The sequence below is a fragment of the Columba livia genome, chromosome 3, assembly GCF_036013475.1.
Source record: "Columba livia isolate bColLiv1 breed racing homer chromosome 3, bColLiv1.pat.W.v2, whole genome shotgun sequence".
In the NCBI taxonomy this organism is placed as follows: domain Eukaryota; kingdom Metazoa; phylum Chordata; class Aves; order Columbiformes; family Columbidae; genus Columba; species Columba livia.
This window is the reverse complement of record NC_088604.1, coordinates 63,739,493-63,756,671: the sequence shown is the minus strand read 5'-3', so window position 1 is coordinate 63,756,671 and position 17,179 is coordinate 63,739,493. Positions and strand designations below refer to the sequence as shown.

Below are 17,179 nucleotides of genomic sequence, written 5' to 3'. Positions count from 1 at the left end.
GGGAAATAATACGTCTAGTGAGGAATCCATTTCCAGGAAAAAATCTCAGGCTGGATAGGCCAAAGAGAAGAGAAACTGAACAGTATAGAGGGGAAACATAATCACATAAAACTGTGTAGTAACTGCATATCTCAACGCAGAAATAAAAATGCCCTACAAAATATCACATGGGTTGTGATGAGATGTATTAAAAATTTTTGAACCGAGAAAGATATTAATATCATTTACATGCATCCTAGGCCCACTGTTTATGCATTGAAGAGTAAATGGAGAAACATGCATAAACAGCTGAGAAGCCAGAGGACAGATTCCTGCTTCTTGTCACTTTTTCCATCTACCTTCCACAGGTCTCTGACCTCCATTCTACCACTGCCCTCAACTATGGGCAGTGCTCTAGTTGGGTAACATGGGGGTGACCAGAGCTGCTTGCTCCTCACTGAGCACTCTCTGCTGTCTACTCAACTTCTGCATATCATTATATGTAACTTTCACTAGTGTCTGCATTTCTTACTCCGCCTCACCATCAGACCACAATACGAAAAGAGAAAATGAGAGATAAAAAGAAAGGAATACCATATCTGAGTAGGTATTAAGGAATTCTTTCTCTCTGCTAATAATTACTTGATATGTTTGTCTCCCTGAAGATGTCATCCAAGTGCCCTTGCCATGAGCCATCCCACTATGCACCAGCTGAAGGACTTGAACCCTTTGCCATGGTAAGGTTTGAGTCAAAAAACAAGTCACGGTGGCTTGCAGCAAGTGAGGGCTACTATCTCAAAGATAAGGATGCTTATTTGCATCTGAGGAGTCAGCCAGCTCCTCACCCAACATTTCTGTCAACTGGCTGCCTCTCCTTCTTGTGGGCCCCATGCCCACCACACTGCAGGTGGAAGCTGTTCAGCTGACTAAACCATCTCACATCTCCCTGGTCTGTTGCAGCCGTTTTGACAGCTGTCAAATGTCCTCAGCACGGCAGCTGCTGCTGTTGCTGGGTTGGTACTGATGGGAACTTGGCCTCAAGTGTTCCTTCACTTAGTTGTTATTTGGACAGGCCAACAAAGTGTTCCCAAGGCAACCTAAGCTTGGGAAGGTCTTTGAGAATGTTTAGTACTTTTTATCTTCCCAAGAGCAGAGTAGACTTTGAGAAAATAATGCAAAGGTATTTGTATCACTCTGTAGCTTTCCACATGCAGAAGAGCAAAGACACTGGAATGGTCTGTGGGTCTCTCAGATGAAAGACTGTAAGATTCATATATAGCAAAAATGGGTATCATAATCATATATGACAGTTGCAAGTGCTGTTATCCACAATCAGGATGGTTTCTAGGTTTTCTCTACACTTTTGTTATTAAATATTTTATGGGCAGATCCAAACACCTCCTGAATTCCTGCAAGACCTTAGTAGGATTTTTATTTTACACTTTGCATTATAACACTATTTATTAAAGAAAACGATGCCTTCCTAATTTTCCTGTGGTCTTTCATATAATTTTTAATGGACTCAGTTTGTGGAGAAGGAATGCCTTCTGCCAGTGCACAAGATTATTAACATGTTGAAGTCCTGATAAAAGTTGATACAACGTAGCAGCATGGTAGAGCCATGACAAAGGATCTCAGTGATCCAGTGCCCACTTACAGTGAAGGAAATACCTTGCTGTGGCCCCATAAGTTAGCCCAAGGCAGAGTTCATTCAGAGCAGAGCTCCAGTAGGGACACAATAAAACCTCTTCACGCATAAGATTTTCATTGGTAGTGGATCTTTGAAGCATACTAATATTTTTTTAATAGATGAGTCATTGACTAAAACTTGATTCTAAGCCCAATTTGGAGCAACTTGTATCTGAATCCCAGTTTTGCAGTATTCCTGTGCAATAATTCTGTGACTAATCGGAACCTAGATGCTGATCCCCATCCCTTTTCTCCCTGTGTCCCTAGACCTGGCATTCTAGGCAAGCACCTTCTTCTGTAATTATCAGGTGCAGTTTAGGTCATTCTTTAGCCATCTGCTTTCTGCAGAAATTATTTGGGGAATGCATCATGTAGACTCTCTGTACCTCCTTTCCCTGGTACTGAAAAAAAGGGGTCACAACGAAGAGCACTGGTCAAGCACAGGTTAGTTTTATCTCAGCCATGCTCAGCACACAGCAGTCATGAGGCAGAGAAAACTAAAAGGAGCACACTGATCTCTAAAATCTGTCAAGACTGTTAACTTCCCAACTCCTATTTAAAATTGGGGTGGGTATGTGATTAAAAAGGCAGTAGGTCCCTAAGTATCTTTGAGGATCTGGTCCTTGACTGCTTCCTCACCAAAGCCTCAGTGGTAACTCCCCAGCACAACATTGCCCACAGCCACCAAAGCCAGCTCCAGCCTTCTCCCATCAAGATGGCACAGAAGTCATGCCAAAGGAGATAAAATCCCAGAAGTGGGCAAATGCTGGTTTTGTGCTCTCTTCTTTTCTAAGGAATGGAGACTAGGGTGGTACCTTGACCGTACAAAGTAAAGCCCTCATACATGTGCATCATTTTGAAAGAGTCTGTGGTTTCTAATGGAAATTCCCTGTTTTGAGGACAAAATTTTTATTAAAAGTGATAGAATATTTCATGACGGCAGACTTTTATAGGTCTTCTCTCATAAAACCACAATCTGGCACCAAAAGCTTGGGATTTTTTCCCATTCTTGTTGTCAATTATCTCCATTTAAAGTTAATTTTGAACATGACCTAACTTAGAATGGTGTCATTTTATACTTGGGGTGCACAGAGAGCCAGGCTGCAGGAATTGGGACCTTTTCAGTTATACCAAGACGGATACAGAAACAGCCACAAAACCGCTGCAAGGGAAGGCATCTTTTGGCGGGAAAATTCATTCTGCAAAACTTCCAGATGTAGATAACTAGTGGTATCTTACACATCAGAAAAAGAGAACCAACAAAAATTACATTTTGAGGAACTAAAGCTAGGATCTGCTAAGCAATAATAAAGAAGAAAAAAAGAGAAGGAAGAGAAAAAAATAACCACAGTGTCTGACTGTAATTTCCTTTTAGAAGATCGCCTCTGTAAGAAATTAAGCAACTACTTTACTACTTTCAAGTTGATAAAAGCTTTTTTTTTTTTTTTTTTTAATCAGTACAACATAATTCAGCTTTTTAAAAGGACACTGTTCACATTTGATTTTGGATTCTTGTCCCACTGTTAAAAATAAGTAATATTCGGGGTGAAAAATGAGCCTCTGTCTCTTGGCCAGGTATCCCAGTGTACTGAAAATGGAAGAGGGGAATTTCAAGCTCTGAAGTGACACATGATCCTAGATGCCATTGATTTTCATTCGTCTGTGATGACAGTAGAGGAAAGGGACAAATCTATCAATTATATGGAAAAAGCAGTGATTTCTGTCTTGGGACCGTGTATATTCACACCCCAGATCAAGGTGTTCAACTAAGTACTCATCTGTGCTCTTTGTGGAAAAGTGATGAACTGGATAAAGTACTTCCATGCATTCTGAACATCTCAGTGTTCACACAGATGGTGTCACACTGGTGGAAAGGGATGTTCTTTGGCTTGTCATTAGGATACAGAGTGCGAAGTATACCTCCATACACACATCCCTCCAGTCACCATCCCAGTGGTTTTTTAGAAGATTAAATATGACATTTATGAAAATTGGCGGCTACCTCTTACTTTCAGCACTTCTTGTATGCAGAATGCATAAGAACTTCTTATTTGTTCTGACAGCCCTTCAGACACATTTTTGATGACAGAAGCACACCTTGGCACAGACCTTGTTGATAGGTAGAATGGGCTGTCCATCTAACCACCTTCCACCCTCCATTTCCTCATATTTGTAGCTCAAAACCCGAATGCAGTCACCAAATCTTTACCTGAAAATCTGAATATGCTGTCCTGGGAACAGTGGAACAAGCCATATAATGTTTCCTGCAGAGTTGTGTCCTTTGTGCCCTGCAACACCTCTCTGCAAAGACCTTGATCCCCACCACAATTATACACTGTTTCCATCAGGGACACCACAGCTAGCCCAGAGCTACAGGCACAGTGCCTGAGTAGCCGTGATGCACATGCTGATTAGCCACCCAGGGATGTTTAATGACTTTTTCTCAGGGAAAAAAAATCCTCACCACCCACCAATTTCCAAAATGCTCGTAGAAAGTTCAGTGAGTTGAGGAAGAGTTGCTCACTTGCCTGCTGTGACTGAAATTATTAATTGAATCATAGAATACCAGGTTGGAAGGGACCTCAAGGATCATCTGGTCCAACCTGTCCCTGTCTTGGCAAAAGCACAATCCAGACAAGCTGGCCCAGCACTCTGTCCAGCTGAATCTCTAAAGTGTCCAATGTTGGGGAATCCACCTCTTCCTCGGGGAGATAATTCCAATGGCTGGTTTTTCTCCCTGTGAAATATTTCCCTCTTGTGTCCACTTGGCATCTCCCCAGAGTAACTCGTATCCATTGCCACCTGTCTTTTCCTTTTGACTCCTTGTTATAAAAGGAGTTTCCATCTTCTTTGTAGCCACCCTTTAAATATTAGAACATGGTGATGAGGTCTCCCCTAAACCTTCTTTTCTCAAGGCTGATCAAGCCCAATTCTCTGAGCCTTTCCTCACACAGCAGCTTACCAGTCCTTTGACTGTCTTTATGGCCCTTCTCTGGACACTTTCCAGCATGTCCGCTTTTTTTTTTTTTGTATAGTGGGGACCAAAACTGAACACGGTATTCCAAGTGTGGCCTGACGAGTGCGAAGCAGAGGGGGATAGTGACGTCTTTGTCTCTGCTGGTGATGCCCTTGCTAATGCAGCCGAGCATCCTCTTGGGTTTCTCTGCCACAGCAGCACACTGTTCACTCACGTTGAGCATGTTGACCACCAGGACCCCCAGGTCCCTTTCCACAGAGATGCTTCCCAGCTGGGCAGATCCCAGTCTTTCCTGTAGAGACTAAAAGTTATTGCGGGTGATAGAGGACTGAAAAACACCTGGGAAAAAAGTGCAGTCACCTGAGCCTTGCTGACGAGACTAGGAGACCAAGATTAAAAGCATACGAAGAACTAAATCCAGTTAAATCTGGTAGAAGTTCTGCATGGCTAAAGATAGTTTGGCATAGGAAAGTAAAAATTAGAAGACAAAGAATATTGCATGTGAGAAGTTAAACACCAAAGTCTTAGAGGGGATAGCTGTGGGCTGGCATTCCCATGTCAGATCCTTTCCCAAAAGTTAGATGAAGGGAGGGGAGTTCATGCTTAGAATCTAGATAAAATTATTAGTTTGGTTACCATTTTAAACAGTTATTTCATTATGACATTGCTATATTTCCTTCTGACAATAAGCTGCATGCATAAAATAAGTGAGTAATTGATCTGGCCAGAAGTTGACTGTCACATTTCAATGTGGTAAGTAGAACTGCATAGACCTTAAGGGACACAAGTAATGCCCAGAAAATAACACACAGTCCTCAAAGATGATGTATTTAAAATGCCTTCATTTGTCAAAGATTTGCCATTAAGGCTAAAACTTAGATATTATCTTTGCTATGTGGCACATAGGAGACAGAAGAGGCAACAGCTGCCAAACTTTTTACAGGGATCTCCTGTAGGTACCACTTCACCAAAAGCTATCAAAGCACCTTATGCAGTTCATCACGTTATTAATGAGAAACTAAGGTATAAAGAAGGGAAGCTGCCTTTCAGATGTTGCATGGAAAATCAAAGGGCAAAACAAAGCATCTCCTGGAGTTCACCCACAAAACCCCAGCACAAAGATACAATTGCAGTTTTTGGTTAGTCTGAAAATTCCCTAATAGGGGGATTACGGAGCGCTGTAGGTTTGATGAGTAAGCCTGTTCAATTGTTAAAGTAACAACTTTTTCCACGCTTGTGACATTCATTAGGATTTTTCTTTTAAAGTTAGTACAGAAATATTATCTGCATTGTTTATCCATGTCAGTCTCACAGTTATGACAGGTTTACTTTGCAGCACACTCTCATTCCAAGAAAACATCAGGAATGCTTGGTTCTGGAAGCAAACAGTTATGTTGCAGGGAGGAGGGACAACCACTGGGACATAATACAGGCCTCTCAAACTCCTCTTCTAGCACATTTGGCTCTCCTAAAATAGCACAGACAGAAGTCAATTACAGTGATATGTTGTATTTCAGTGTCTGAGGTTAGCAAAGGCTTTTGCTGAATATAACATTGGAGGTGGCTTAGGGATATAACAATTCCAGGGGGTTATGTCTGAAAGATGAACTCTGGGGATATGTGCATAATGCAGTAAGAATAGGAACTTTGCCTTATTACCTACCAAATGGAAGTAGGAGCCCCCTGCAAATGTACCAGCATCTTAGGTTTGGCATGATTTGCAAGATAATGAGTGTTCATTTTTACTCTGTGAATACTAAGTTCAATTAAGTTACCCAAGCACAGGATTGGTTCACAGTGTTGCACAAGCAATACTAAGGCTCCCTGTAGCAATATAGTCTTTGGTTTACCCAAATATTACAGCGTTGTTAGACTGTACATCTTTTGGCTCAGCATTATTATATCTTCTGGTGCCTAAAGGTAAGAGGATTCAATCTCTCTTTGAAAAGACCCTTCTTTGAGGTACTTCTGGGGTACATATCTTATCTGAACAAGTAACCATGTAACTAATTAATGTATCTAGTAAAAATCAGAGCATTTCTTCTCAACTTTCCCTTACACTGCAGATAGGATTTCTTGTCAGACCTGAGGAAGGGTTTTGCACCTATATCAGGTAACCTGGTTGAAGATATATTCTCCCCGCACAAACTTTCTTGCTAATACTAAATAAGGCAGTTCATGACTGCGAGACCACACACAGTGACTGTTTCCAGAGAGAAAAATCCCAAAGAAACATACTCATCTGATAAATGGGATAAAAGGTAAGGCTCAAACAAAGCACAAACAAACCTTTAAAAGGAAGTGGAAAGGGAGAACAAAATCTTCTGTTCAAGCTTCAGCCATCACTAAACAGGGAAATGGACGTGGTGGCATGCAGGTTCCTTCTCTACATGCTCCTTACTGTCATGTGTGTGCAGTGACTGCAGATCCGAAAGCAAAGGCAGGGTTCAGAGCAGGCACATGTGAGTGGAATAAGCAAATGCCGCCATAGCAGCATGGGATCTGCATGGCAGAAGCGGTTATTAATAGCCAACTTTGCAGGAACACAGGCCTGAACAGAACAGCCTGGCCTTCAAGCCAAGCCCGCTCCAGCAAAGAGCTGATATAGCTGAACTCAATCGCAAAGCATTTTTCCTTTCCCTTCGCCACTCTCACTAGCAGGCACTCCTGAGTCCTGCTTTCCCTAGAGGGTGGGAATTCCTCTCCTGTTCCCAGCCTGGAAGAGTCACCATGCTTTTGCAGTCTTGGAGGGAAGGACCTGGCTGCCCTGGTTGCAGTTGTGCTGGTTGGTGCTGTTGCCCAAGGCTGGCTTGCCCTACCCCATGGTGTACCTCCTCCCTCCACATGTCCCCTCTGCAGCAGTAGTGACAGTCCCATTTGCCTCGTGGTGCCCTGTGACAGGAGGCAGAGTCTGTGCCATAAGAAGCACTTGCTTTCTGAAATCCTCATAAGGTTGTCACGCTTTATAACAGGATAGCAATTCCAAAGTAGAGTGTTTATATGAAACACTAACACGGCAGATGTTGCTAATAGCAACAATATGGCAATTACCAGCTAATATGGAGATGTTTGTTTCGAATTTGTCATCTTGGTTTTGATGGGTGGCCAAAACTTCACAGAAGAACATTTTATTTTGTGTTGTGTGGATGTGCATGCACAAGGACAAGGCATGCACAAGGACAAGGCATGACAGCAATAACTCTCTCAAAGTACGGGGTCAAACGTGCTCAGGGGAGTTTAACTGTAGCCAGCGGAGTTGTGCTTGGAAAGATTTGCTTTGCCTGACATTGTGTTTGCCCGGTGGATGGAGTCCAGGTGTGTGGTCCCAAATGTTCCCATTCATGGTTCATTTAGTGGTAATGAGGATCTGGTTACTGGCAGTTCTACTTACTACTTATGAAGCAGGTACAACACAGGAATGACAAACTCACAAATGCATCGCTATGATGAAGAGTTTGGGGATATTCCCATCATACAGCTGGGGCTTGGAGGAGGCTAAGTGGAGGCAAACGATGGGAAAATTCCAACTACTTCTGGTTGTTCCTCCTGGGCTCCTATGGTGACAGTTGTACTCACAGCCATAGGTGCTTGCTATGCCTGGAGCAGCTCCCACTCTGCTAGGGGAATCCTAAGGTGTTGCCACTTCTGAGCCGGTCTTTCTTTTCTAGTTTTTGTATCAATGGGACATATACACAATGCGACCCAAAATTACACTTGGGCCAAGTTTTCTTGATCTTATTCCAGACTTGCTGCTAGGCCATTGGCAGTCTGCAGATCACCTTTTGTGAGAAAATGAGATGAATTATGCCTGCAAATCACATGCAAGTTAGCATTCAATGTGAAATCCAGGTTACCTCTGGTTTCCACTGTTTCTTATTTCAAGATCTGAGATCATTTTGATGTGGAAATTCCAAGCAAAACACAAGGTGCAGAAGCAGGAGAAATACAAGCCTGCATCAACTAAAATTGAAAAGAAAGCATTTTGCTTTAGTCCTGAAAACCAAAATCAAGATTCACACCTCTCTCAATTTAGTAAGAAATGTAATCTGCCCCAAAGAACACATGAACTTGGCAGAAAAGCACCACCTCAGTTTCTGATTTGTGAATGGTCAAGAGAAATAAACAAATAAGTGAGAAACCTGTTGGAGTAACAAAAACCGCTTTTCAATATTTTTTGAGTACCTTCAACCAGAAATCCTGAAAATATTAGAATTCAGACTTAATTACATGTATTCTCTGTTATCTTGTTGCTTATTGTAAGCAAGCAAAGATTTAGATCTGCATCTGCTCAGTCAGAAATGATAGGCAACTTCAATTCCCTGATGCCTGTGTGCACCTTTGTGGCCATCCCAGGGAGCCCAAGGAATGAGGGATTCCTAGGCACCACTGAGATAGAATGGCAAGCTGAATTCAGACACAGCTGAACACCAGCACAGACCCTTTGCAAAAAATGGCCTGTATGCTCATGTCCTCCACCACTAAAAAAACACCCATTGGGACCAGTCACATGATGACAAGTAAAATCTTTATAGCTGCCAACTTAGGGGAAGCTTGGGGGATGCACTCATGAAAGAATAAATAAACCATCCTGCAAAGCAAATGCAACCAAAAGGGTGTCATGGGAAGGGCACAGAATATACCCTGGGCTGTATTTACAGTATTAATTTTTGTTTGTAACTTTTTCCTATGCAATAGTAACCCAACGTGTAGAAGGACAGTGCAATCTAACACATACTGCAATCTAGACTTGATATCTAATTAAGAATAGAAATCAGTTGAACAGAGCTGGGAAAAACTGACAGTGGGTTTCACTTTTCAAAGGAAGGATTAGCATGAGCCCAGGTCCCGCCTGACTAAAACTGCAGGAGTTCAGCACCAGCTGGGTTGATGGGTCTGGTTCTGAACTGTTACAGGTAGGAGGCAGGGACTGGTCTGACCAAAGCTCAGGTTGCTCTCTTTTCTGTGACCAAACCATGAACAATGTCTATGTAATCCACAACACACTCTGGGGAGTGGTAGGAAATCAGAGCTGTCTTCAGAAGATGTGTAGAAATGTGACCTGTTCCCAGCAACCCACATGCCATCCTGTTCTTTGAGTCAAGTAGTGCTTTCCTTAAAACAAAACAAAACGCACCAACAAGTCTCTTACTTTGGTATAACTGCTCCCCTGGGGAGACTGCAGTTGTGCCAGTGAAGACAAAACTGGAATACAACCCCTTTTCCACACGGAGTGGCGGTGTTGCAGAACTTGGCTCTTGCTGCTCTACAAGGGTTCGAAAGGAGCGCTGCTCCCAGCATGTCCTGCTGAACCTGCTCACAGCTGCACCCTTGCTGGTATGGGCGACAGGGCAAAGGAGGGTTTCAGGATTCATTCACACACTCCCTCATCACTAAGAGCCATCATGTCAAACATTTGTGAAAGTAGTAGAAACAAACAAAAGTGAGCTGTGGCTGGGATTTTCCCGTTTGTGGTTTGATAAGGACTCTCCAGCCACAGCAGATTTGTTCTTTTGTTTACTACCAGCTCCTGATTCCTTTCTCCTCCTGAATGGTTATGCCTCTTCATTGCTACAGTCTGGAGTCCTTCACTGAGCCACAGTGCAAAACAAGAGAGGAGAAAAGAGGACAAAACACATAGCTTGACCATAGCTCACAGAGGGAAAATCACCATTTGGTCTGTGTTGGCAGCAAGCACTGGATAAGCCCTCTCTCCAAAAGCTGGCTGGGCAAAGTGCTTGGGAGTGGACCACAAAAGCAGCCATGGCCTGGCAGGGGAGAGGGGCTGCGCAGGTCCAGGGGGAAGCAGAGTCAACAATCTTATGTCCTGGCTTCTATAAAGAAAATGCTTCACATCTTGGGGAGCAAACCCAGTCCCCAGAGGTCTGGATCTACCCTGGGTCTCCCTGCTCCTGCGTTCCCTCCAGTGGATGCAAAGCACCTCAGCAGAACTGAGGGAAGCAACCTGATGTACAGGGTGGAAGGAAAGCTTGTACATGGGCTAGTCCTATAAAACCTGTTAAGTCCACCCCCTCTCCCACACCCTGATCTTTGTGTAAATGTCCCCATGCCCTTGAAGGAGAGTCAGAGATGGCTTGGGAGAAACACATCAACTGCAAACTGCTCCAGGTGTGCCCAAGCCATCTGCCATCTATTCTGCTCGCCCTAGGAACCACTGTGATACAATAAACATATTGCTCTAACACATCATGGCATAAGATCTGTACCAGCCAAGGGGCAGACCATAGCAAAACTCTGAGTCTGCAAAGCAGAGCTGGGTGGTAGAGAGGGAATCAGTCTCTTCAGGGAGGGAAGAAGCTGTTCATGTGAGGGACCTTCATTTGTAAATATCCCATATGATAGGCCTTTTCCTTTAATATTTAGTGTGGAGATCAGCTTTGGGAGCTACATCTGTGTTACCCTTCACACACTGGTGCAGGAAGCTGTGAAGCTGCTTTGGCTGGTAGGTATGAGGACAGCACATGCTGTGTTGGTCCTCCTGCCTTCACCCACCCATCACAGCAGCTCTTCTGTCCTTGGGACCCTGCACACAGCTCCATGGTGCTCAGCAGGAGCCAGCACACCTCACGTACTGCTTTTCACAAATGCAGCCAAGCTTCATTCTGTGTGGTCACACAATTATTCCACCAAGCCATGTTTTTGTAGCATGCCTGCTATTCAGATGGGGCATGTTTATTCGTAAGGAAATAAGCTGCTTTAAAGTCATTTTGGCACAAATCAAGCGTTTGTGATACACAACATAAAAGACCTATGAGAAAAAGGAGTTATATCAGGAAGGTAAAAAAACCCCAAATTGTTTTCCATATGGGCAAGCAGGCCTATACACATACATTCCACATACAATGGTCATTATATCCCCACAACTGTTAATAGATGGGAACTAATTGGACAGAGATACAGCAGTGTGTGTCAATGGACAGTCTGGTGATGTATGATCAATACATTATCCATTACTGTATCTTTTCCTCCTGGGAAATTCAAAACATTATGCCCTGTATACAGCTGTGCCCTATTTGTAATCTAAACTTCTGGCTGAACTAATCACTACCCATTAAACTCCCATTTTTTTCATGAGTTGCACATTTTCCCAATCAAACCCTGTGTCTTAATTATGCAATCAACTGAGCTCAGAAATACATCTGCTTACAGTGCTGGAAGTGAGGACAAGGCAGAGCTGAATTGCATAGGTCCCCTAAGCCTCCAAGATACTTATCAGACAGATATGCTTACATATACATTTAAAAGACGTACTGAAAAATATATGCCTCTTGTCTAAGAAATCCTGCTGGGACTATCAGCAGGGGTGCCACAGCCACCAGGGACCCTCAGAAGAAATTATCAGGAGATGACAATATTTCTGCAAGAATGTGAATTGGCCCATGGAATTTAGTAGGGAAATGACCGATGTCACAGGACTGCTAATTAACAAAAAAATCAGTTGCAGCAGTGAGTAAGAGATCAGTGGTAAATGCACAGGGCTGCAGAGTAATTGATTGATATTCCTTAAAGTTTCAGCTCTGAACAAGACTACAGTCTGTTGTCTCTACAGAAGCATGGAAATGATGGGCCTCAGGAGGCCTTGAAAGGTCACCTACAGCATCTCCCCCCACAAAAGCAGGGCAGCTCTTCTTTTTGCCCTTCTTGACACATCTTTGTCTAACCAAAAGAGAATTTTGCACCTTGGATTTCTGCCAGACTTGAGCTGACACTGACTGTCTCTTCCACACGACAACGCGGGGTCAGTGCTACATGGGCTAGGTCTGATGTGGTTAAGTAAAGTAAAGCTTTCAGGGTGAATTCAGCAGCGGATGTAGCTGTGATGAGCATCTGCAAAGAGATGTGCTATGACACAGCCTCATCCCCCGCACACATGAAATGGAGCATCCACCAAGGGGAGCATCAGAGAGACCACAGTTATAGAAGTCTGCTGTCCACCTTGATCCATCCCTGGAGTATTCCCAACCCCCAACTCTCAGCCTTAGCCCCTCTTTTTCACTAGGTCAAAAGAAAGGTATCTAGAATAGCAGGTTTTAATTTGCCTCTGTCAATGAATCAGTAGAACTAATATAATGCATTTAAAATCAAACATTGGTGAATTTTCATAATGGCCTGGTAGAGTGAGTACTGTTGTCCTTATGTTCCCCGTGTGCCCAAGTTGGGGGAGAGTCAGCAACAGACCCTGAAAAGGTACAGGGAGAGCACGTACAGATTTCTTCTGGATTTTTTAATGTCTTCTGTTGAATTAAACTTTCTTACTTGGACACATAATTCTTACTAAGACATATTTTAAGCAAAACCCTTTATTACATATTGTCATCCATTACTAAATTATTACATAGCACCACTTCTTCTATAGAAGTCCAATGCTTAGATTCTCAAGACCTAGTTGGCACTGGCAAAGTGTGTGTTTACATCTGCTTGCAGACTGTAAACTGTTGCTATTAGTTGTTAAAATAATATACAAAAACATTTCTCTGAATCCTGGCTATTCCACTCCCCCATCTTTTTAACTGTTCTTAGTGTAACTTGATCTGGGGATGCATCTTTAAACTGCAAAATCTAAGGTCCATGAGCAGTCAAAGGACAGATGGTACCCACTGCCCTTTATGGGTAAGGAGAAACTGCCCACACTGCAGCCCGCTCTGCACATCCCACCTCACACTGGTGATGCTAAATGGAACCTTTACCTGGTGAGTGGCTCATCTTTTCCATCCATAACAGCTACAAGGGCTTCTTTTTTTTTATTTATTTAAGGAAAAAAAAAAAGCGCAGCTCCTCTAAAAGGAAAGAGGAAACCAGAAATTTCATAGCGTCTCAGTCCTGCCCCATGATGCTGCTTCCTGCCTGTGAATTTCCACCTGCCCTTTCTCCGTATATAAGGCACCACATGTGGGGTAGAACTGTTTAGTCGCCTGCCTCTTTCCAAAGGATTAGTAGCAGTGAGGGAGTGATGCTGTTTCTCCTTTCCTCTGCAGTTTGCGGGAGGTGAAGGAGCTCTGGCTGGACTCACTCCTTGGGTAAGTACTCTCTGGGATTAAATCTGTGGTGTCGCAGTTGAAGTTGGTGGAGTGCTCCAGACACAGCTGTACAGAGATTTGCAAAAATATAGTTGGGGGAGAGGTTTGCTCACTGCTAAGCATAGCTCGTGGGCAGTCCTGTCTGTGTTGCTTAGACTTCTGTTTGCAGATTAACAGCAAGCTCATGCAGCTGTCACCACTTGCTCATTTTTTACATGTATTAAAAATTGGAAGCTTTTTTTTCCTGCTTCAATCAAGAAGCAGATAGAGCAGCAGGGCTGAGTGCCTTCCAGAGCAGGGCTTTATGATTGACTTATGTGGAATATCTTGCTGGTTCAGGATCAGATTTAAATGCTAGACTAGTTTGCAAGGGAGAAAGACAAGAAGGATGCAGTTTAACAAAGCTCTTTCTTTGTCCATTCCCCGTTCAATAAACAGGCAAACAAAAGGACTGAAGGAAACCAGAGTGTCCAGAGCTCCCCGAATCAAACTCCTAATGAAAGTGTTAAGCAGCTGTAATACTGTGAGTGTCTTTATTGTTTCAATTCTGTCAACAGAGTGATTTTGAAAAGCTCTGATTTCCAAACCATAGCATTCAATTACTCACAGAATGTCTTTTGTTTTCTTGCCTAGTCAAAGACACTAAATGCTGGGAACATGGAGAGTCTGATTGAGTGCCAGTCAGAGGTAAGCAGCTGCTACGATTCCCTCGATCCTTGTTGGGTACTGGTGTGAGATAGCTTAGCAAAGTGGGGGTGGCCCCTGCAGGAGCTGCCTGCTGCCTATGAGTGGGCAGAGCCCTTAGAAGGCAACTCTGTGCAGCACCATGCAGAAGAAGCTGGGCATCGCTGTGAGCAGCTAAGTGCTCCTGGGGAGCTTGGCTCAAGAATCTGGCAGGCTCCAAAGAAAACAAAGCTTCCCAGAGAAGTTTAGGAGGAAATCTCCAGTGCCGGGGGGAACAGAGAAGGGCAGGCTCTGTCCAGCTGGGGCTTCTCTGGATCAAAAGAGCAGCCTGAAGGACCACGGGGTTGTGAGCTGCTGGGCAGGTCTGGGTGGCTGGCCATAGGGTTATCACAAACCCCTCTGGTGGGCAGTGGGGCAGTGTCACTCCTGGACTGAAGTGCCTGTCCAGCAGGAGCTAGGTTTGCTCTAGTTAGTGGCCAGAGCCTCCCACAGATTTCTGAGGAGCTGCAGCAACTCGCTGGTGGCCCTCGCTGCTGGTGGCAGCTCTGTAACTCCAACATGCTTCTTGCAGGCTGATGCCAAGAAGTGCCCCCGGCTGGTCCCAGTAGATACTGAAAACGGACTTTGCCACTCAATGGGTGAGTTATAAAAACAAACTGAGGAACTGTCTTATATAATTCTTGCAAGCTGGTGCTTCTGCAAAACCACCTGAAACTGCCCGCTTCACCTCTCTGAGCGCAATCCACAGCCCTCAGCGCCATCTAGGAGACAGCTTAACCCCAGGAGTGCCACTTACTTGCAAATGACCTCTTTCCCTTATGCTCCATGGCAGAGGTGACAGAGCAGAGTGACAGAGGTCTTGTATCTTTGTTCCCTGGACCTCAGAGACACATTTCTTCGTGTCCTGTGGCAGCAAGGGAAACTAAATGTGCTCATTTCTCACTTGAGTATGGCCACTGAGGTGTGGCACCGCAAGCAAGTACTGCTACCAGCAGTTGCACACCAAAGCAAAGAAACCCTCTTGGCGGCAGCAACTGCACTTGTTTTCTCTTGCCATGCAAAACATCAGCATCTGTAAACAGCCCAGAGGAGCTCATTAGCAAGGCAAGGTCAGATTTAGAGCAGACCATCATTTCAGATGATTTTTCAGAAGTATCAGAAGCAAGCATTTCTTATGACACTATGTTAGGTGACTTTCTCATAGCTTTTAACCTCTTGCTAACAAGGACTTGTGCTAAGCCACAAATCTAGGTCCTGAGAACCTCTCATCTGCATAAGACAGCCTCATTTTGGAATAGAAGACCAGTCCTTTATAGGAAATTTGCAGAAGGCAATGCCTTTAGAAAGTTTTCTAATGAAAGGATCCTTTTCTCACTGTTCCTGAAAGGGAAAAAAGCCACACCTCATCCCAATACAACCATAATCTCCAAATTCCTAGCATGCCCTCCTCTTCAAGATGCAGGCGCAAAACTCATGCTAAGAAATTTCTGACCCTGAAGCCAGTGAGGCCCCACTGTGATACTCCAATCCTCTGGAGCAAGTGTCACCTTCCACTGGCTGGCTGGCAGGGGGAAAACACGAGCTCTAGCAGGACATTGTCATTAGAGCTGGCTCCAAAGCTGGCAGAGATTGAGCCATGTGGTTTAATTTCAGCCCATAAAAGAGGCTGAAAAGCAGGAGCCCAAAGTTCCACTCTTGCCCTAAGTCTGGGGCACAGTCAGACCGCGCAGTGAAAATTGTTGTCATTGCCAGCTGCTCAAGCGATATATCTGCCTGAGATAACTATCACAGAAACCGCTGCAATATCACAAATCTCTATAAATGCTCTTATTTCTGTGTCTTGTATGTTCCCACACTCTAAGAAGAAACAGTGACTAGAATATGAAAAAAAAACCCACCCAAAACAGGAAAGGTGGTGTCCTTAGAGGGATGGTCACAGGTTTACAGTTTAGGCAGTTGTTTCCTTAGTAACAACTTAGTTGTCTTTCAGTTTCCCCCTTTTTGGTTTGAGCTGTTTCAACATACATCTCTGCACTGCACACAGATGAATCGCCACATAGCACACTGTGTTTTTTGTTTTGTTTTTAAACTGATTTTTTGCTTTCCCTTTGCTTCGGGCAGATGGAACAAAGAAAAGAAAGAAAGTGATATCACAGTCATTTACTTTGAGACGAAGCTCTGCCAATGGGAATTCCTCAGGGCAGCTAGATTCGGGTGCCAAAATCACTCTGTTTGGCCAGCCACTGGCACTCATCTGTGGGGAAGACGACACGCTGCCCCAGCCAATTCAGGTGAGCAAGCCTGCTGACACAATTATCATACCTCTGGCTTCCAGTGTGAGGCAGGATCCCTGCTACTTGTGCTGCAGCACCCAGGAGATGCATGATTTTGGTGTTTCCCCTCCACACACACTTCTGATAAGCTCAGGGCCCATGCCAGATGTAGAAAGGGTCAGGTTTGTGGGTTTTGTCCAACGCACCCAGCTTTCACTGGAAGTAACCTTGAATGGAGACAACCCAGGATCAGGAACATCAGAAGATCTGCTCTTTAGTATAAATGTTGTGATTCTACAGAAATCATTCAAATGAATCTTTCAGGAGCATCAACTTCCAAGGGTTTCTGTATTTCCCTGAAAAAAGTGTTAGCCCATGGACTGTCATTGACAACTACTGAAACACTATCTTCTGGATAAGAACGGTCTTGTGACAGTTCTCCCACTGAGTTGCCTTTTTCAATATACAGGCTTTTTTCTCTTCTAAGCAATATTTGCCTGGCTTGGGAGCGAGGAGATTTGAACCAACACTTAAGCCATCCC

General features: G+C 44.0%; 1 protein-coding gene across 1 annotated transcript in view; it reads left to right on the top strand.

The window, feature by feature from the left end:
• The window catches only part of TAGAP (T cell activation RhoGTPase activating protein), a 53,506-nt gene that overhangs the window by 31,419 nt on the left and 4,908 nt on the right, over nucleotides 1–17,179 (top strand). Inside the window, exons 3-7 of the mRNA XM_065057268.1 lie at nucleotides 13,639–13,680; nucleotides 14,119–14,203; nucleotides 14,314–14,367; nucleotides 14,936–15,002; nucleotides 16,486–16,655. Coding sequence (XP_064913340.1) covers nucleotides 13,639–13,680; nucleotides 14,119–14,203; nucleotides 14,314–14,367; nucleotides 14,936–15,002; nucleotides 16,486–16,655 — 418 coding nt within the window. The remainder of the gene's footprint in view (nucleotides 1–13,638; nucleotides 13,681–14,118; nucleotides 14,204–14,313; nucleotides 14,368–14,935; nucleotides 15,003–16,485; nucleotides 16,656–17,179) is intronic.